The 22,697-nt window shown below is 34.5% G+C and overlaps 1 protein-coding gene across 1 annotated transcript; it reads left to right on the top strand.

Moving 5' to 3' along the window:
- Window positions 1–467: 467 nt before the first annotated feature.
- On the top strand, window positions 468–18,111 carry LOC126817830 (extracellular signal-regulated kinase 2). Its single transcript, XM_050544991.2, has 13 exons — window positions 468–804; window positions 3,651–3,749; window positions 4,136–4,256; window positions 4,467–4,597; window positions 5,129–5,295; window positions 6,561–6,700; window positions 8,970–9,027; window positions 9,186–9,320; window positions 9,759–9,864; window positions 10,862–11,090; window positions 11,920–11,996; window positions 13,260–13,427; window positions 14,521–18,111. Exons 1-13 carry the CDS (start codon window positions 739–741, stop codon window positions 14,695–14,697), a joined length of 1,674 nt encoding a protein of 557 aa, XP_050400948.1. The 5' UTR covers window positions 468–738; the 3' UTR covers window positions 14,698–18,111.
- Window positions 18,112–22,697: the final 4,586 nt, after the last annotated feature.

Below are 22,697 nucleotides of genomic sequence, written 5' to 3'. Positions count from 1 at the left end.
TTGTCGACAAATGCAATTTGATTCACCCTTTCCAGTACCTATACGCACATTTGATATAATAGTTAATAGTGGTTTTTAGGTGTGTCAAATTATGGTTGGAGTCGTGGAGTCTTGATTAACGATAATTATTTTGATTAAAATGTATGGTATGATATGCTTTCTCCATGAGTGAAACGACGGGCATCAGATAGAGATTGTCAATAAGCTAAACCGAATTTTGTTCTGTTGTTACCTATTCATGACAATACAGAGACAACTAGTCGTTCACTATGTAAAACCCGCTTAATAACAATGATGATAAATTGGTTCAGGCTTTTGGAGTTATTTTACTTCTCCGCGCGAGAAAGGAAAATGTAAACAAAACCCACGTGGTTTTGTTTTATATCCGCAAAATGCGCGAGGCTATAGAATTTATTTCCGGGGTCAAATCCATAGTAACGGTGTAAACTATCGATGAAGAAGTGACGTCAAAATATTGCACGGCTGAGTGTTTCCACTAAGGAATTACTACGCTTTCGTTAAAAATTTTGAATGCCAAGATAATCTGTGAATATTTATCCTTATTTTTTATCACATGGGGTCATTCTGATGGTATTTTACACAAAATAATAACCGCATTTCAAAGCATTCTCAGTATTCATAAAGAACTAATTAGTATGCTGCAGTGATACGGTTAAACGATCCGCTGTCCTCCATGACAGATTTGACGGCTTGTGTTGCTGTCTGGAAAAAAAGACCATGAGTTCTGAAATAGAACCGCATATTACTAAAAAGTATGAAGTTAAAAAGCGACTTGGAAAAGGGGTAAGTATCATTTTATATTTGGTGCGTGCAGTGTTTTGTTTCTTATATAATCCTTTCACTTGGAAAAGACGTTAGCCCTAGTTGCAATCATTTCTTCGAACTTGACATGCATGATTCACTATTCACTCCAAACATCGCGATCATAATGATGTGTTTGTGCACGATCTGTATTGCATGAATAGCCCCCTTTCTTGTTTCCACATTCCTCTGTATGTACACCTGAATCTGGATTAATATGAAAAATATAAATTGCTTCGTAGCCTTGTTGGGCGGGGGGCATTTAGAATAAATGATAATGATGAACAACCGCAATTCAATATAATTCAATTGATTTAGCCCATATGACTATCATAACAAAAATTTTAATAGTGTTACCTTCTCTGTCCTCTGATTTTAGTACAAAAAGAAAAGTTATCTATATTAGTATTACGAATGGGCAGCCCCCAGCTCGATATTTCACTGTGTCAATACCCAGAAATTAACACTGCAAGAGTGCAACTTCATGTCAGAATGTCCCGATGAATCCTATTTACCTTAAACAATTTCAAATCAATTGAATATGTCACCATGAGGAGTTATTCAAACATTATTACTTGATGTGCAATGCTTATGGGGATCCATCCTTCAGTTGAGTTACATGTACTTGATAATCGTACATATTAATTTCCACAAAGTTACGAAGAAGATTGGCCCCCACTGCCCCCCACAGTCAAATATCAGGATTTTGGTTCAATTGACCCCACTTCACCCCACATGGAAACTGTTAGTGTTACGGTACTAGCAGTATATAGTTCAATTATATTTCCTTGAAAAATTATCACAGGAATACAGGTGGGTTGCACAATAGCCTACAGTACAGTTTTTAGACCCAAATCATAGACCTAGTTTCTTTAATAGTTTCTGGCATGGTTCCCCCTTGTCAGTGGTGCATAATGGAGGGCCTGGGAAGGGACAATGTATAGTTGTTCGGATGGGATGAAAAAAACAAGGTACCATGTACACTGTATGGTGCATGCCTGTCTTCATTAGCTCATTCTGAGCAGATCAGTTCTGAGTAGGACGTTAAATCCAGGGTTCTTAATCCATTTTGAAATGAACCAGCCACAGGCCTAACGGATAGACGTCTTTTGAACAACAGACATGTTGGTTTAAATGCATACTCTATTCACGACAATAATTGAATAACATATTCGGAATAATAATAGCTGAACTCCGAATAAACAAGACCTGTGTAATTGCATACTTGTAGTTGTATCCATACACATAATATCGACATTTATTATAGTCAAATTTCAGCATAATGCATATTCCTACTTTTGCTTTCATCCAACCAAACAGAAGTTATAATTTAGTAAAAAAAATAAATCACAAGTCGAACAAATATGTTTTTCTTTAAAATTATTTTATTTGTAAGCACATGTCAATATATAAAAATAACAAAGTATATTGTCAATAAATAACAAAGTAGCACAAATTAGTTTCCGTGTATAGTCAGAATTCGGAAATATGCCGTACGTGTGGAAGGTCACATGGCCAATTGTCGTGATTCAGATTAGTTTATTTTTAGTGTTACCAAGAATTTAAGATTTTTCCACTTTTGCAAACATTTATATGGATTTAAAGATGATAAAGGGGGGTGCCTTCCAGACTTATTCGCATCAAGCGATCTAAACTTATTTAGACGGCATCAAAGTTTGGTCTTGATAAGGTTCTGTTTGGAAAACCCCACTCACATTATACACTGCTGACTGGTAGCGTCTTCCCTTTTTCCATAAGTTTTACAATATTGCTATTACGGAATTTTATTGTCGGGGAACTGAGCAGTTACATTGTGCACCATTCTAGTCAATATCTTTCGTACCCTGTCTAAAAGCGTAGCGTCTTTATGTGTCCTTGTCATTGTCTGGCCCATATACTTGTGTGTCCCTTCAGTAGTTAGCAAAAATGTCGCAAATTTAGGTCCGTAGGTGGGTTCGTCATCCAGGTATGTTTTGTTCATGCAGCTAAAAACCCATCTACTGTCTATCTCATACCCTTGTACCCCAAGTCTCGTACCTGTAACCCTCTGCTCAGTGTCTCGATACACCCAAACTAATCTTGCAAAAATGCTGTATAAAGAATAGAAATTTATATGTTTTTAAGTGCAAATATAAGGCATCGGCCATTATATCTGATTCAGAATTATCTTCCAATATTTCCAACAATGCTGACAATGTTTTTTACAAGTGATTCTACGGCATTTGTCATAGTAGCCATCGAACTTTGTGAACTTCCAAGGGCTTTACAATGGGTTCAACAAGCAGGTCCTGCCAAATTTTTAATTTTGAAAGTTGTTTCGGTGACCTATGAAAAAAGGATGTGACAGTAGTATTCAGCGTACTTTCATAGAATGTTATGTCTGTATCGGTCTGCGATACATCAACAATAGCAAGGGCGAGATGGTGGGTAACACAATGAACTTCTATAAGAAGGGGGGCATATTCCTGTAGTAAGGCTGCTACACCCCCAGCCATACAAAATAACTTTTGCCATCCATATAACTCTCTCCAAAAAATAAAGACCTTGAAGCTTTAATTGTTATTTTATTGAAGTTATCTAAAGTCTGGCAGTATTGAATCTTTCAGAAGAAAATATCCAAGGGAGATATTCCCCAGGACTCCCAAACTTACCTGAAATTAATGTAAGATAAAACTAAACCTTGCTTTGTAAACTCATGTTAAAATGTTAGTTAATTATCATAGGTGTTAATATAATTACAGTCAATAGTCTACCTTATCAATTACCTTGCCTTCTGTATACATTATTAATTAACTCCAACCTGTTGTCTAATTGATTAATCTTTCTAGGCATATGGCATTGTTTGGAAAGCAATTGACAGACGGACTGGAGAAGTTGTGGCTGTTAAGAAGATTTTTGATGCTTTCAGAAACCAAACTGATGCCCAGGTTAGATTTTGATCTCATTAATAATTAATGTTATAATTTGTGATGTTCGGAATTTGTTAGCAAATGTGTTCACAAGTTATTTGTGTGATGTTTATATTTTAGTAGACCACACCATTTTGAATTTGTTAAAATTTTCCTTCTTTTAAAAAGCTTTTAAGTTCCAAATTTTTAAGTTTTGAAATTTTAAACAAAACATCTTTCATGTGATTTATGTAGTTATTTATTTCTGAAGAACCTGAACCTGAAGAACCAAATTTTAAATTGGTTTGGCCTTAATTTAAATTATTTTATTTCCTTGAGCTTTCATATTGTGGAAAAATAATGTAAATTGATGTATGGTAGTACACAATATATGAGGGTTTTATTGGGTTTTTTTTTTTTTGCAGAGAACTTTTAGGGAGATCATGTTTCTGCAAGAATTTGGTGATCATATAAATGTTGTTAAATTACATAATGTAATTAAAGCAGAAAATGATAAAGATATTTATCTAGTCTTTGAATTCATGGGTAAGTTATGAGATAAATTTGTCTGTTATAATATTATAAGATTATTCAAAAGAAAACCACACATGAACAACTGGGTTTACTATAAAGCAGACTGATTGAAGACTCAATGAATTATGCAAAGCCAGACCAATTAAAATTTACCACCGTTTTGTTATATTGTTTTTCACTGTTCCTTCGGTGTTAACCCTTTTCTAATTATTTACTTTACAGAAACAGATTTACATAATGTTATTAAACGAGGAAATATATTAAAAGATGTACACAAACAGTATATTATGTATCAGTTATTAAAAGCTACAAAATATCTACATTCAGGAAATGTTATACATAGAGATCAAAAGGTAAGTAAGGGCATAAACAGTAGTTGACCATACTGTGTTTATAAGATCTTTGACCCATGTGCAGACATTGTGATATCAGCCAGCATAAAATTTGTTTGATTCCAAAGAATGTTTGGTATTTGTATTGTGAATGTTGACAACTGACGACTGCCAAGGATGAATAAATTTACCATGTTGACCTTTACCATGAAAATTAGATATAACAACAACCAAATGTTTTATCTGTTCTGCAAAATATGAGATAAATTTGTTATCTTGGAATACATCTAGATTTTCTGCATTAAATGGTATATTGTTATGGCATCTGGTGCAATTTTTGATATTGACTTTAAACTCTGTGAAAGTCTGGTCATGTTTTTGTACATCAAAGAATGGGCCTTATAATACATAATTAAAAGGTCCATGATCAAAGGTATTATTTAATTAATTAATTTCTTCTGAAAAATACTGTAACTTAAGTACTTTTTTTAAAGAGATTATTTTGTGAACAAATTCCTATTGATATTTATTAGTTAAATTTTCTTATTTCAGCCATCTAATATATTATTAGATAGTGATTGTAAAGTAAAGTTATGTGATTTTGGTTTGGCTAGATCATTAACACAAATAGGTATAGATGAAACAGGTGATCCTAATTTAACAGAATATGTAGCTACACGGTGGTACAGAGCTCCTGAAATACTTCTAGCTTCACATAGGTATGTTGAATTTGTATTTAGATTATAATACACATTAAAAAAGAAGAGACTAATATGAATATGCTTGACCTAAAATTTTATAAATGTCATTGATATGTCAAGAGTTCTTAAAACTAGGGCTCATGCTGTTGGTTGCTAAAGTCTTAATTTTCAAAATAAAACTGAAAATGGCGATTAAAAATTTATTTTGACAATAACTCTGACAATATTTTTTGAGTGTACTTGTGATTCCTTTTTAGAAGTGTCAAAATAAATCTTAAAATCATACTTTATGCTGGAGTGACCATTGTGCTAACAGTGTTAAGTGTCATTCACAAACATGGTTGGTGGCATAATATAGATTGATTAACTAATTAAGAGATAATCATGACTGGTCTCTGAGTAATTACACAAATCAATTGTCTGGATTAATGGTTTCAGTTGATTGATAGTTGCCGAAAATGTAACCTATTCTAAGTCATTATTTGCCTTTATTAATTAATCCAAGCACAAAAACTGTATTTACGGTATATCAATTTTTGAATGTTCCTGTATCAGTACTTTTTCTTCTTTTTACAATAATAAGATTTTTTTGTGGCATGTTTTAAAACTTGATTTGTAAACTTATTGTCATAAATCAGTTATTATTATTATCATCATTTATATAGTGCACGCTTTCACAAAATGTGTTCAGATGCGCTGTACAATACATTACATAAAAAAATATTAAAAAAAATTAAAACATACATTTAAAAATCTATAATAATTGTATAAAATTAAAGCAGTAAAAATAAAAGTGTTTTCAATTGTGATTTAAAGAGGTGGAACTTCTGAGAGTAAGTGGGAGCTTATTCCACAGTTTAGGGGTCTGCACTGAAAACGATCGTTCACCGTAAGTTTTCATTCCAGCTGTTTTACAGACAAGCGAATAATGATCACTTGAGGACCTCAATGTACGAGTAGGGGAAAAGATATCTAAAAGAGACGATAAATACAACGGTGCCATATGATTTAAACATTTAAAAGTTAAATTGAATTCTAAAAACAATGGGTAACCAGTGAAGTTGAATTAAAACAGGGGTGATATGATCATTATATTTAATTCTGGTAGTGAGTCGAGCTGTCGCGTTCTGAACGCAAGGACTACCAAACCCAAATACTTTAGTTGATTTTCCTATTGACTAAATAATTCAGAATGTTCCAGTTATTTAGTATTTGTATATAATTTCTACAGGTATACTAAAAGTATAGATATGTGGAGTATATTTATATTTTATTTTCTACAGGTATACTAAAGGTGTAGATATGTGGAGTTTGGGTTGTATATTAGGTGAAATGTTAATTGGTAAACCCTTATTTCCTGGTTCCTCGACGCTCAATCAAATAGAAAGAATAATGGCATCTATAGAAAAACCCTCACGAGAAGGTAGTATTTTAGTTAGATTGATAGATTTATTTTGCCATCAAGCCAGTACTGACTGAAGTGTAAGGAAACATGATCTCCCATTGACTGATATATTAATTGATGACCACTGGTCAACCAGGCAGGCCTCGAATTCTAATCTTTTTGGGGCCCTGCCATTTTGGCCTCGCGTTTTGGCCAAATTTAGGGGCACCAAGGCCAATGATGGGGGCATCAAGGCCAATGATGGGGGCATCAAGGCCAAAAAAGTACTCTTTTGGAAGAATCAATTAGTAGTAGTTTTTGGGTAGGCCGACACCTTGGGGTATAACTAAATGTGGATTATAAATGAAACAAATTGTTTATCCATTTCAAAAATATTAATTTTTAATTTTCTTAAAGTCATCAAAATAAACAATAACAGCCTGCATCATTATGCATTTTTATATTTATATGTTGTTTTATATATGTAGGATTGTTATGAATTTAATGAATACATGAACAGACATAAAAACTAAATTACGGATTAAAATTGTCCTTCAGTGCTTCACACTCTCAGAAAATTAACAGAAAATATTGGGCATTTAAATAAAATGAAACTGGCTTTTAAGGTCCTACCAGACATAGATTAATACGTCTTACATTTCAATAAACCAGTTAAATTTACTGTCCCGTAGCAACAATCATTTGATTTGTTTTACTCATCATGACATATGGAACTGTGAAATGAAAGACTGTGACCTCTTTCAAAATGAAAGTAAACTATCAGTGCTGTTTGGCGGACGACACATCATTTTTTATCATTTTTTATCATTTTTAAACTGACCTGATGTCACACGTTGGGATAGCCCATATTTATCAAACAATAATCTCTTTGTTATTATTCTTCCTATGACATATTGTACGTGCCTGTTTTCGAAGACTTGGGTCTCCATTACGGTAGTGAAATCTTCATTAACGAAATAGACTTGATAATCAAGTCTGCTATGAAATCACAAGATTTAGAAAGAATGGCGGGAAAAGCCATTCGTTTCTCGCTGGAATTATATTGTTACCGGAGAACCGTGAGTTAGCCTTCGGTACGAGGAGCGTTGTTTATAAAATTCGGGTGCGTCTAAAAAATATGTACCTGGGTTTCACTTTAGGTGCGTGGTAGGTGCGCGAACGCTTTCGAGCCCTGGGTATTATTAATCATTATACATTGTTAATTAGTATGGCGATGTGAACGGGGGACGAAAAGGATATGTAACTGACCAGATATGTGGCTCAGGTAGACTTTTTATTTACTGGATCAGAAAAGGGCATCTCTGCTAACATGGCCGACAACCACGTCCACAAGTGGCCGTGGACAAAGTGAAGATTTTAAGGGCACGGCCGCGGTGGCCGCCGTTAATTTCGAGGCCTGATTATAATCAAACTCAATGCAACTAGTTTGAGGCAGTGTTTAGGCATTCAGCATATTTTGTAGTTTGTAGTTTTCCTTGTGTCTCCACTACTTGACAACAAAAGTGTATTTGTATTCAAAGAAAGGATAATAATAGCAGAACCAGCTTCTCAGGCTTAAATTAAGAATTTACTCAAAATTGTTTGCCTTATTTTAACTCAAAATATAACCTTTTATAAAACCTTTGTTTTAATGTATCAAATACAATAAGAAACTATGTGCAAATTTTTGTGTTTCTGAATCAAAGATATTTCTCATAAACAGTGATTGAAAGTTGAGTAAATTCTTATCTTAAGTGTGAGAATGCTTTGTAAACTCAGGGCCTGGATTATGGCGCCTGATTGTGCGAAAAATCTTTTTTTAGTCTGTTCTCTGCCCATCTCTTGCAAAATTTGGGCGTACCTTCCATGACAACTGTTCATTATCTTACAGGGGGGGGGGGGGGGATGGCGCTGTATCATAAGGTCTGTCATTAAGTCAACTGGTGTGGTTTCGATTCCCGAGTTGTACGTGACAAGGAGTAGGGTTGCCTGTCCATCCTTGTGGGTTTTCTTCTGGTCCCCAGGTTTCCTCCCACTGCTAAAGCCCCTACACTCAAGCCCGAAATGACCTGGTTTGTGTTGAGTGGACGTTAAACCCAATCGGTTTGATCCTCACAAGTACATGACAAAGAGCTGTTTCCTACCTAATATAGTGGGTTTTCTCGCCTTCCCCTGTTTCCTCACACTGCACAAGTAAATTTGTTCTCGTACAATTAAAATATATGAATAGTAATGATAGATGAATTATGTCTTCTTAGTGTATCAATAACTGTATAAATAATTTCATTTTTTTATATTTTCTTTTTAGATATTGAAAGTTTAAAGTCAGCGTATGGATTCTCAATTTTAGAAAAAGCATCAATGAAGTATGTATTATTATTGATCATAAAATGTTTTTAGACTTAATCTACAAAATTTTTTGATAAATACCAGTTTAAATTCTTTTGATTATCGGTCCAAAACATTACCTATATTTTTTGAATGGATGACACAGTATAAGTTTACTGTTGAACTTATTTTTCAGACCTAAAAGAAGTGTAGAAGATCTAGTCCAGGATGCACATCCTGATGCTGTAGATTTAATGAAAAAACTTTTACATTTTAATCCTGATAAAAGAATAACTGCTGACGATGCTCTAAAACATCCTTATGTTGGCAGGTAATTCTACATACAGTCAAGAGTGCAGAGTGATTCTCTTAAAAACTATTGTATTAAACCTTAATAGTCCACTAAGATTGCGAACAAGTTTTTCTTGCTCTTTTTTCCATGCAGACTACAATACTTAGTATGATGGCATGAAATTATGTTTTCTGTGTAGTTGTCATGCTAGTTGGGGAGCCATGGTGACTCAGTTAGTATGACGCTGGATCACTAACCAGTTTCTCTGGATCGTCTGGCGCAGATTCTCCTCAATTTTTAATCCGATTTAAAAAAAACTTGTGAATATATCACCGTTACACCCTGGTGATTGTTGAGTTCGAACTTTGTGAAAATAGGACCAAAACTGCCGGACAAAATGGCCGCCCATCATACGCAAATAGTGCAAATATTATATGGTATATCAAATCAAATCTTAATGATCAGTGCATTTTATAGGTTTCATATACCATCGGAAGAAACATCTTTAGACTATGATGTTGTTCCTCCACTTAGTGATGATGTACAGTTAACAGTGGAAGAATATCGTAAAAAATTATATGAAGTAAGTTCATTTACCTTTTCATTGTTTTGTTACAATCTATTGTACATATATTTCTTTTTGCATACAAAATATCTTGTATTTCACGATTTAATTGATGCTAAAATGTTTTCAACAATGATTATAGGCGGCACTGGCTTCTTTTGGCCATTTCCTATTTATATACATGGCCGAATGGTTAGCATGTGCGCGCTGTATCACAAGGTCTGCCATTGAGTCAACTGGCGTGGTTTCAATTCCCCGGTTGTACGTAGCAAGGAGGAGGGTCGCCTGTCTATCCTTGTGGGTGTTCTCCGGATCTTTTGCCCATTTCCTGTTTATATACATGTATTGTCTGCAGAAGAGGGGGGGTTGGATGGCCGAATGGTTAGCATGTGCGCGCTGTATCATAAGGTCTGCCATTGAGTCAACTGGCGTGGTTTCGATTCCCCGGTTGTACGTAGCAAGGAGGTGGGTCGCCTGTCCAACTTCGTGGGTGTTCTCCGGATCCTCCGGTTTCCTCCCACTGCTAAAGACCCCTACGCGCAAGCAATTTGTTGGCATAAAATTGAACCATGTGCTAGTCCTGAAATGACCTAGTTTGTGTCAAGTGGACGTTAAAACCCATTTTTCTCTAACTGTGTCTGCAGAAGGATGGATGCCTATTGTTGACAAATTTTCAATTCATAATCTTTTTGTAAATTCTGAATGGATATCCGACCTTCACAATATTGTAAACATCCCTCAATTGACAATGGGTCTTAAATAAATAAAATTAAATCTGTTTTGTTAATTTGTTAAATCAAAGTAGAACGTAATTAATGTAATCAAACTTACTTTCACTTACTGTTAAGATAGAGATTTTAGTCATCTCGCCCCATCACAACTCCAAACATCAAAGTACAGCATCAACTCAATTTATTTCACTTCAAATCTTGCTTACTTTGCTATGTAAGCTTCGTGATTATTTAAAATGAAGCTTGTTCTTAGTTGGTTATTGTAAAAACATTTTCCCTTTCAGATGATTTTACAAAAGAAAGCAGACAGGAGACGACGCAGACGGAAAGACGATGGTAAAGGTCAAGGTGATGTCCCATCTAATGCGTATGCTCCACCTCCTGCAGAACCATCACCATTGGATAATAGTCACCCACACCCCCACTCACATTCTCCTCCAGGACATTTAGCACCCATGGCTGCCAGACCTGGTGGTGAAAATCATTATAATTCTCATACATCATCTTTCACAAGTGAGGACAAATTTTATATTATGGTTGTCAATATGAAAATGAAGATGCTTGATTTGTATCAAATGTGTTGAAAAGAAATTTGTGACTGTCTCATACTGGATCATGCAAAGATTCTCACAATCTGTTGGGTTTTTGGTAGTTCATATTTTGTTGTAGCAGTCTTCACAACTGTAGGATCTGGACTGATTTTTAAATAAATTATTTTTGTCAAATTTTAAAATCCAAATTTTAACAATTCTAGGATAGCTTATATAAAAGAGCATAATTATTATTACTATATTTGTCTCAATAAAAACACTTAAAGATTGCTGTGAAACAATTTTTGGACCAGAACTTCTAAGTGTGTATCATAGTGAAAACTCTATATTTTAACTTTTATTCTGGCATTTTGGTAACAATCGTCAAACAGAGAGACAGAAAGAAATAGGGTTTAACCTCAACTTGACACAAACTAGATCATTTTATGGTTTAATTTTATTTCAATAATTCGCATACTCTTATTGGTCTTTAGCAGTAGGAAAAAAATGGAAGACCCAGGGAAAACCCACAAGGTTTGACAGACAACCTTACTCCTTGTCACGTACAAGCTTGGGGCCAAAACCACACTCAACTTAACTCAACGAGAGATCTTATAATCTAAAGAGAGCACATTTAAACCATTCTACTATTTCTACCACCCAATCCTGCATTCAGCAAATAAATTCTTGTGGCCATATTAATCTTTACCTGACTCTCTGGTCCTGTTATTTTTGAATGATATTGGTTAAATTTTGCGAGTTGGATGGAATATTTTATAAATCATACCTATCCCTTTTTTTTAAATCTCTAGATATAGCTTCTCGACATCGATTAACACGACAGAGAAGTTATGAAAATATTCAGGCTACACAAGCTAATGGTGCTGTGGTAAGTCATAATATGAAATTCATTTTAAAGGTTACGGTAATTAAATGCAATTCTTTTGATGGTTTAGTTTTTTTAGTAAAGATATTCACATTCATGTTAAATAAAATAAATAAGTATTCCAATTTTGTTTTTCTTTAACCCTTTCAATGCTAGACGTAAATCCACTGCCTGTGCTAGACCCTTTTTTGAGGAAAAAAGGGAGGTTGGAACTGAATGCCAAGCAGTACTTATGGAAGCTTTTATGAAAAATCTTTTTGTCTGTTGGGATGGGCATGAGGTTGGGCTAAGAGGAAAAAATAGAATTTTGGAAATTTGCATAATAATGTAGTCACGTGACGTCATGGCGGCCATTTTGGATTTCTCATTTCACACTAAAGCTAACACGAAAACGAATTTTTCTCCATGAAATACTTAAAAGATATTGTTTTTTTTACTGGATTTTGATAAAGATATATAAAATGAACAAAAATATCAATAGCAGCCATGAGCAATGCCGCCGCGAACACGCGCATCACGTCTCCCGCTGCCATGACCACGTGCGGATTGCAATACCTTGTTTTTACTTTCACTTTCATCACCAAGTCCCATATCATTATCAATATAGTCAGTCAATAGATCTACACGTTCGGGAATCAGGAATTACCTACGTATTTTACGATCCAGCAGGCCAGCATTATTATCAACATCAGAATTATTGTCAGAATCTACTGCAGACACAGGGCTATCGTGTTCACATTGGGCTTGTTCATCATGCACGAGAGACATAGCTAGCCATGGGCGGAACGTCGCGCAACAAATCACACACTTCATAATACCAATCACTGTCCTGACTACTATCATTATCAAGTAACTGGAAACGAATTATGTTTATCACCCGCCTCGAAATTGTCCACATGTTGGTCAGCAAGACGTCATTCACGACTTCGTCGAGAGTGCATCGTCTACGTTGTCACAATGCACTCCGCCATTTTACGGTTTGCTGCTTTGAAACACGTGGAAATATGTTCTAGTGTATAGAAAATACAATAGATGGCACTTGCAGTTACGGTACTAATTTTAGCGAGGGCTTTACTGAGTACACGGTAATACCGGGTACGGGCATTTTACCGACATTTTATAATACCCGGTACTACCGGGTATACGCAGTGAAAGGGTTAAGTACTGGATTGGTAAGTAATTGAATTCCCATTTTCCATTTTAGATGAAAAAAATAAATTTGTTAAATATTAAACTTCATTTTAATAAAGGCTGTTTATCTTTTAGGATTCTTACCAAACTTCATCCCAACAATCCCAGAAGAATCGCCAAGCTTCAGCACCAGCAGTAGCTAATAGAGGTCATTCACGACCTATATCTGGTGCTTTTCGTGCTGCTCAACCTATTATTACACGGGATGATAGAACAGGTTTAACAATTAGTAGTTCTAGAATGGTAAGTAATACAATCAACAAGCAGAATTTACAAAACATGAGATGCATGAATGTTTTTAAACTTTTCCATGTATATTCTATTTATATAATAGGTATTATTACGTGCTAAGTTATCAGTAGATAATAATTTGTGCACAAGACAGGGTATTAGGATGTATTGGAGTATTTAAGTGAAGAAATTGTTCCTCAACCGATGATAGCAGTGTAGAAAATTCACTCTCTGCTGTCGGGTTGGATGGCTGAATGGTTAGCGTGCGCGCGCTGCATCATAAAGTCTGTCATTGAGTCGACTGGATGAAGTTGTTTTGTGTCGCTCTCGTATTGGTCATACTTTAACTCACATTTTCATTTTGAAGCCAGAGCCGCAACCAGAATGTGTTCACTGTCATGTTCCTTTGACAGTTAAGCACATTTTGATTGAGTGCAATCATCACAAGAATGTAAGATCAAACTATTACCGTTGCCAGTCACTACATCAATTATTTGCTCAACCGGAGCTGTATGGAAAATTGTTAAACTTTTTTAAAGAGACAAACTTTTATTACAAATTTTAATTGTATATATATATCCGTATTTTTGTTTTTAATTATTTATATACATAAAGGACTTATATTTATTTATATTTATTTTTAACATTGTCTGTGATACTTGTTTTTATTTATGTATATAAATATATTTATGTGATATTGATTTAATTTGTCTCGTCAAAGTCACCATGTGTTTGGCACCATATAGCCCGGTTGGAGCTGACGTGCCATAAAACTCCATTTCATTTCATTTCATTTCATGAGTCGACTGGCGCGGTTTCGAATCCCCGGTTGTACGTGACAAGGAGTAGGGTCGCCTGTCCAACCTCGTGGGTTTTCTCCGGGTTCTCCGGTTTCCTCTCACTGCTAAAGACCCCTATGCGCAAGCAAATTATTGAAATAAAATTAAACCATATGTTAGTCCCGAAATGACCTAGTTTGTGTCGAGTGGACGTTAAACCCCATTTCTCTCTCTCTCACTCTCTGCACTAAGAAATTAGATTTAAGAATATAGTTTAAGAAACTATGTGAAATATTATGTTCAATAATTTTTAAAATATTTTGCAGATGCCTGGTCAAAGAGCTACATCTGCCACAGTAGCAAGGCCAAAAGCTGGACGAAGACAATACAGTCAGGCCCAGAACTTTCCCTCCACAGGTGCTCCTAAGTTTGGTAGTTATTCTCAAGCATATGGTACGATAACAGCCAGCGGACTGGCAGCTTTACAGGGCAGAAAATCCTGATATTGACTTTAAATATCAGATTATGTGCAAATATTCTGTTTTAAATGGAGTTTAATAAACAAGTGTCTAAAATACATACAATAAAGTGTATAACCAAAATTTAGGGAGGCTGTTGAATAATTATAAGTCAATATTGAATAATGACAATAGAATTATGTATAATAGAGAAAATGTACTTAGTTTATAGGTGTATGTAGCATATACCCGATGAAAATTTTAGTTAGGCTATGTATCAAAGTAATTGTAGATTAAGAATGAATGTATGTACAAAATGTTTGCAAGCAGTATATAAATAGGAATAATAATAATGTCAGTAAAAAGTAATTTAATATATCTTTTTTTTAACATGCTTGTGTGCATTTTGAATATAAACCGAGGTGTATACAAATCTATATTTAGAATTAGATTAATACATTTTGTAAATAAATATGTAAATAGTCATTGTAAATACATCATAATAATGTATTTATGTTGCAAGTGTGTTGTGTGTGTAATTGTAGATTTCACTCTATAATTAGCAAATTACATAAACAAATGTTTGAGATACAGGTATATTATAACTTCTCCTGATTAGAACATTGCCACATATCAGACAAATTCAAGTTAATAATTAAGAGCTAGATGATCAGAATTTATTTCTTAAATTATCCTTCTTCAAGTCATTTCATTTCAAAGGGATTCTCACCTCATGATCTACCTCAGTGTAATGTGTAGTATGCTGTTCTTATCAAACGAAATGTTTGTCCCTCATAATGTTACACCTAGTATCTATGCACATTCCATTTTGTAAATATCAAGCATAAAATGTTAAATTAAAATATACCTTGAGGAAATGTTTAATAACATTAATGCATACATCAGCTTTTTATATTTGTCTTAATATTAGTAATAATTCATTTGAATTTATTATTTCACTGCTTAAATTTATGTTTACGAGTTAAGCTATATTCATGTAGAAGAGGATAATATTGTACATAAATAGCATATTTTGAAACAAACAGGAATATTCTTTTCAAATTCCTCTATAAACTTGCAACATGCCATATCATATTTTGTATAAATTTTGAAATTGCATTTTATTTTGTAAATAGACTGTATTTATAACCTAAAGTAGAACACTTATTTATTATGATTTTTTAAAAAATATACCCAGTGTTGTGTATTAAATGTTAAAAAGTCAACTGTGATTCTTTTTATATTAAATTTTAATCCACCGAGTAAAAATTCCATCCATTTAACACTTTTATCTTTAAAATAGATTGTTTTATATATTTAGTTTATAAATTACGAATATGTATCCCTGGAAATGGCCTAACATATTTATTTGAATTTTGTTGATATATTGCATGTTTAAAAAATTTCACTGTGATGATTTTTATATTGAGTATTATTTTAATTTATCTATCCATTGACCAAGATTCCATCCATTGCACACTTATATTTCCAACTTTAATATAATTATTTTTATTTATTTACATCATATATCAATTACAAAAATATATTCTTATATTTCCATTAAGATGGTATGGCCTTGGGTGTAGTTTTTATTTGGAATTTATGAAATATCGAATTATGGAAAGTCCAGTGATGATTTTTATATGCCAACATTTTCATGTGGACGTATTATGCCGTCACCCCCATCCACCCCCATCCGTCCACAATTTGTTTGTGGACACTCTACAGGCCACATTTTTATCCGATGTTGACGAAACTTGAAATATAGGTCTATCTCCCAAAGATCTCGATTCCTTTCGATATTGGCATGTATCAGACCATAACTTCATGGATTATGGCCCCAGATTGTACGAAGAAAAATAACGGTTTTAGCTTGCGGACACAATTTTCACCCAATTTTGATGAGACTTGAAATGCATGTTTATAACACAAAGATCTTGGTTCCTGTTGATATTTGTGCATATCGGATCGTATCTTCCTGAATTATGGCCCCTGATTGTACGAAAAATAAAGCTTTTAGCGTGTGGTCCCTCAGAGGTCACAATTATTATCCGATTTAAAATAACCATTTGGATATATCACAGTTACACCGTAATGCTGGTTGAGTTCAAATTTCGTGAAAATCGGACCAAAACTGCCGGACAAAACAGCCGCGCCTTGTACGCAAATAGTGTAAGCATCTGGTATATCAAGGTTGCCGACCCTCTAAAGATCACAATTTTGATCTGAATTTTTGATGAAACTTGAAATGCATGTTTATAATCCAAAGATCTTGGTTCCTTTCGATATTCGGACATATAGGATCGTAAATGCCTGAATTATGGACTTGTTTTTAGCTTGTTCTCTACCCATCTCGTGCAAAATGTGGGCATATCTTGCCTGGCAACTGCTGGTTATGCTAAGTTTTACAGTTATTTTAATTTATCCATTTCACTGTTTTATTTCCATCTTTTAAGTTAATTTAACTGTATTCAGCTTTTAAATTAATTACAAAGGTATGTCCTTGTATGCTTAACAGGTGTATTTGAAATTGCCAAACAAACATGTCCAAATTGGTATGGTTTTAACATATCCACCCATGAGGCAAAAATTCAATCAATTCCACACATAAACTTTTATCTTTTAACTTATTTTATTTTTATTTATTAGTTTATAGATTAGTTTAAAAGATATACCCCAGCATTTCCATATGTTGGTTAGGGATGAACAGGTTTATTTGTTGTATATTGAGTGTTAAAAAGTTAACTGCTATTTATTTATCTATTTATTAAAAATTCCATCCATTCAACACTTTTATTTTGAACACAGATATAGACCTGTACATTTGGTTTAGACATGTACATTAATTGGTTTATACATAAACAAAATTTCTACTTTTTCGTTAGGATGGTATTAGGTGAGTTGAACCAGAGTATTAAAAAAAAAAAATTTTTTTAATCAAAATCTTTAAAAGTTAAAGAGGATAGTTGATACAAGTGTAATTAATTATTGGACTTTTTACTGGTTAATTGTTATGGGTTTGTTTGTAGGATTAACAAAAAGTGTATGTAATATATTTAAATTTGCCAAGTGAAACCATTTGCTCATTATATCCTTTCATATCCATTCCATTTTATTGTGGGAAAATATTTATATATTTTTGATAAGATTACTTAAACTTTGGCTTGTTAATATATAATGATATGCAGAATAATAAGGACAGTTTAATAGTGAAAAAATATTATCTGCAAAGTGGACCGTTTTTAATTCGCAGGAGTTACATAATTAACAGAACAACCCTTAAAATATTGTATTTTTAAGTCGAGAACAATTACCCATAGGGTTACAAAAAAACCCAAACATTGTAAGACAAGAGTATAGATTTATTTCCAGAAATATTTAATATTATGTTCAGTATCATAGTCTATCTAATTTATCATACATATCTATTAAACGACAATAAAATTTGAATATAAATTATTTATTGTTTTTGATTCTTTTTTATAACTTCATATTTCAATATGTGGGTATTATGTTAGTCCCGAAATGACCTAGTTTGTGTGGAGTGGACGTTAAACCCCATCTCTCTCTCTCTCTCTCTCTCTCTCTCTCTCTCTCTCTCTCTCTCTCTTTTGTGGAGTCTCTAGATTTAAAAAAAAAAGTTTAAATATATCACCGTTACACCATAATGACAGTTGAGTTTGAATTTCGTGAAAATCGGGCCGAAACTACATGACAAAATGGCCACTCCCCGTACGCAAATAGTGTAAAAGTATGTATTACCAAGGTTGTGGGCCCCCTAGATGTCACAATTATTATCCGATTTGGATGAAACTTAAAATATATGTTTATATCCCAAAGATTATGGGTTCCTTTCAATTATACTTTCGTAACTTCCTGTATTATGACCCCTAGATAACAAACCTCACCTCTCAACCCTCAGCGTTTTTAGTTACGTTCTCGTAGCTATATGACCCCTGGTTGTACGAAAATTCGCTTTTTAGCCTGTTCTCTCTGTCCATCTCTTGCGAAATATGGGCGTATCTTGCATGGTAACCACTTGTTCTGATCTGTTTTAAATTTGGTGTGAAGCGGAGTTGATGCCCTATTTCAAATGCGATAGAGTCTATCTGTTTTTAAACGCCCATATTGAAATTTGGTTGTATGTTGTCGTCACTCCCGTCCTCCCTACCTTCATCCAAAATTGCATGTGGATGCTCTGGAGGCAACCTTTATACTTATAAACAGTCTTTAAAGTTATAAGATCTGGTCGGGCATGTCCGCATATTTTTGAAAAGGGAGGCCTTCAAGAAAGATGTTGCATCTATGCTGAATACCGATAGGGTTCGTCCTCTCATGATCCCAATGCTTCACACCAAATCTAAAGAGAATCCATTAATAATTGTAAGCTCTATCGCGTTTACAAGGTGTTCGGCAAAATGATCATAACCCTAGTACGGAAAGTCGTAGAAAGAGCAATATCTATATCGTTCGTCTTCTCATGACCGTTAAAAAAAATTATAGACTTTATCGCGTTGGCAAGGTGTTCGGCAAACGGGGGCATTACTCTGGTATGGAAAGTCGCGGAAAGCTGTATATCAATAGGGTTTGTCATCGCCAAAGTGCTTCAGATCAAATTTAAAAAGAATCCCTCAAAAACTGTATCCTTTATATCGCGTTCACAAGGGGCTATTACTCTGGGATTATATCGATAGGGTTCGTCTTCTCATGGCCACAATGCTTTCCACCAAATATAACAAGCGATTGCTCTGCAAGATACACCAACATTTTGGAATATTAACCTATATTTCCAGTTTAGTTAAAATTGGAAAAGAATGTCACCTCTAGAGGGCCCACAAGCTAAAAACGTGATTTTCAGTACAACCAGGGATCATAATACGGGAAGTTACGGTCCGATACATGCCAATATCGAAATGGACATGTTTCGTCAAAATCGGATAAAATTGTGACCTGTAGTGTGTTCACAAACTGATGAACAGGGGCGACGACAATATATGTCCACGTGAAAATGTGGGCGAAAAAAGAATCCGTCAAAAACTGTAGCCTCTATCACGTTCACAAGCCAATTATTGTTGACGGACCGACAGACAGACAGGGTTACGACATAATACACCCACACTGAAATCTGAAACAATCCCGGTTCACAGTGTGTAAAGGACTTTCAAATTTCAAAAGACTTTGATCTTAAATTTAGGGCAATTGCCCCTTTCACATAATTTGGGACATAGTTCCGTGGTTTGTTTCTGAAATTTTCTACAGTGATTTTAGGACATTTTGATGCTGGTGGGCGTATTGGAATTTTGCGATCGCGAAGTTATTTCCCCATTTGTTGTCAAAGCGGAGTTAGGCATAAATCTGTACAGGGGTTTTAAAAACTTAGCGGGGTTCCTCACTACGACATTTAAAGTTCCGACCGAAATTTTGTTATGTTAATAACATTCTTCGTTATTCTCCGCCAAGTTTCAACATTTTCAAATCCAGTACGACATCCTGTATTGAGTACACAAACTTTCAAGAAGCCTAAATTTAAGGAACGGCGTCTAGTGTTCGGATCCTGTGTACACGATGGTTAACACACAAAGGAACCCGTGAATTCGATGAAGAGTAGGCGGAAACGCCGATGTCCCCACAAATTACCCTCTTAGCACACTTCAATATTGTGGTTGGAGCTGCAACGTAGGACTTTAAAACTATCTTTATTTTATTTCATTGCTGCTTCACGATATTTAATTCTTGAATGGGTGAAAAAAAGGTGTATTATGATAGCATCTCTGTTGAATGTACCAGATCCCGTCAATTTTAAAATACCCCATCTTCTATGTAATCAATGATCCTTGCCGAAAAACGACAGTCTGTGGTCTGCAAAATAACTTATTTATTTATCTTCCTAAGTTTATTTAAGCACCTACAAAAATAACTATTACAGACTTCATGCTAGTAATTTAGATCTGAGGAAAGCAGATTCTGATCTGTCGGATATAAATGTTGTAGACAACAAGGTGAAACGAGCCGATAATTTACAATTCCATTTGTCTTGCACATCTCAATCCTCGCCCTAAAGAGGTGGTTGATCAGGTGTATTTTACAGTGTTGAACTGTTGGCAGGTTGTTCTTCATTCACAAAGTTAGGGATTAAAGAAATTCCCTGTGGTTCTGAACGCAGCATGACTGCATCTAATAAATTGCACATTTGTAAAACAATATTGTATGTATGCACGAAGTCCAATATATATCTATAAGATTATTTGGTTATATAATCCAATTATGATATTTGGCATTATAAAATTAATACTGGGTTATATAGGTTTCATTATGTAAAAAGAAGTTGACAGCAATTCGGTAAAAATGCACTATATTTGTTATGTCTTTGTATTGTTTGAAAAGTCAATATCAGTAAAGGCATTTCATGGATTTGAGGATGCGTCTTTACTTTTTAAGACGCAGTGGCAAAGTGAAATATATATAAAAATTAAAATACATCTCTAATATCATCCAGACATAATTTTCTTAATTGCATGTCACGATGCTTTCGTTTTACAATATCACAGTTTATATTGTTTATATTATGTTTCATTTAGTCATTATGGTGTCAGTGATTACATAAGACACTGACCCATTTATTTCCATAGATAGCGGTGTGTTTAATTAAGACATGATGAAGTCTCACTGCTGGTTGTGGACACATGCAAACATTATAATATGTTACGTCGTCTGATTATTAATTATAGTAAACCGTATTCAACGGATCTTCATGCTCAGTTTACACAGTTCAGTTTCTGGATTCACTAGACTTCATCTTAGATTATGAATTCAACCCTGAAGGCTCGTTACTGAGTTGGATTATCACGGACCTTATGTATTATAAGAGCTATGTGCTCTCATATATGTTATTGATGGATATATATATATATATACATGAATCATGCGACTTGGACTTAAAGGGGAATAGGTATTCGTTCATGCGGTATGGTATAAGACCCTTAAAATCATAGCAGATAGGATAGGGGGAAATCAGGGAAGACGACGGGCTTTATCTTAACTGGCTGGATTCGCCGACAAGCCATCTATTTATGTTAGCCTAGCCTTGCAGTATGCACCGTACGAATATTGTAGGATTATGTATCGTATGTTATTTTTTATAATATATAGTATATGTTCCGAAGAGTAAACCTATTTTACCCAAAGTGTATCCCGTTTTCCTGTGAATAGACGTTCCAGTTCCATAACGAACTATCCTGTTTCAAAGCCTTATTTGGAAACGGGTTGAAAGTTATCGGCTCTTGTTTAACCATAGTGCTGCACTAGAATTGTCAATAGATTCACCCATTCCTATAGCCAAGTTCCTAGTAGATAAATCAAATAGAATCCCCAAAAATGTTAAAAACTTGTCAAGTTATCTGCGTAAAATTTTGATATTCAAAAACGGAAACAGTTTGCTGTTAAGATACCCTCCGCTTATGCAGTCGTTACCTCGAGTTCATTATACGTTTGTATCCATAGATCAAAGATTCGCAGACACGGGTCCGTGATAATATTTTGGGTTTCCGAGAAGTCAAGGGGGTCTGCGGGGGTTAAGCGGAGGATTTCGGGAGTAGCTGACATCAGAGCCACATTTGAGACACCTTAACTCGTTAGATCCACACTCTGTTCTGTTAAACAAAGGGCTAGACTGAAGATACAGTAAGGGGGTGATACAAAAGGGTGCACGGGTGCCCCCCCCCCCCAACACACACACACCCACACACACTTTGTTTTATTAACAATTTAGTTTCTTTGTTTGAAGGTGTGGACAAGACACTACCTCATGTAACTGTCATTCTATACAATGCTGAAGTGATCAGTAATGGTTTGTCTCGCTGGCAAATATGGAACTAAGTTGCAATAATATCTATATTAATATTACCTTGTTCCCCGAGAAAAGGTTACGGGTCTTGACTTGACTATATTATATTTATACAATTTCTGATTATGGAAAGGACGTCTGTAAGTTTTTGATAACATTTTTCCAATCCAGTTGTATCCAAAGTTATTTGTGTTGATGCAAC

Source organism: Patella vulgata, chromosome 4, assembly GCF_932274485.2.
Source record: "Patella vulgata chromosome 4, xgPatVulg1.2, whole genome shotgun sequence".
Taxonomy (NCBI): Eukaryota; Metazoa; Mollusca; class Gastropoda; family Patellidae; genus Patella; species Patella vulgata.
Note: the sequence above shows the minus strand (reverse complement) of the source record. Positions and strands in the feature narration are given on the sequence as shown.

Bases quoted from the DNA above. Each gene is read 5' to 3' on its own strand.
- LOC126817830 (XM_050544991.2), top strand. From the start codon at position 739: ATGAGTTCTGAAATAGAACCGCATATTACTAAAAAGTATGAAGTTAAA. The intron at 805-3,650 runs GTAAGTATCATT...TAATCTTTCTAG, and splicing joins AAAAGCGACTTGGAAAAGGG to GCATATGGCATTGTTTGGAA. The intron at 6,701-8,969 runs GTAGTATTTTAG...TTTTCTTTTTAG, and splicing joins AGAAAAACCCTCACGAGAAG to ATATTGAAAGTTTAAAGTCA.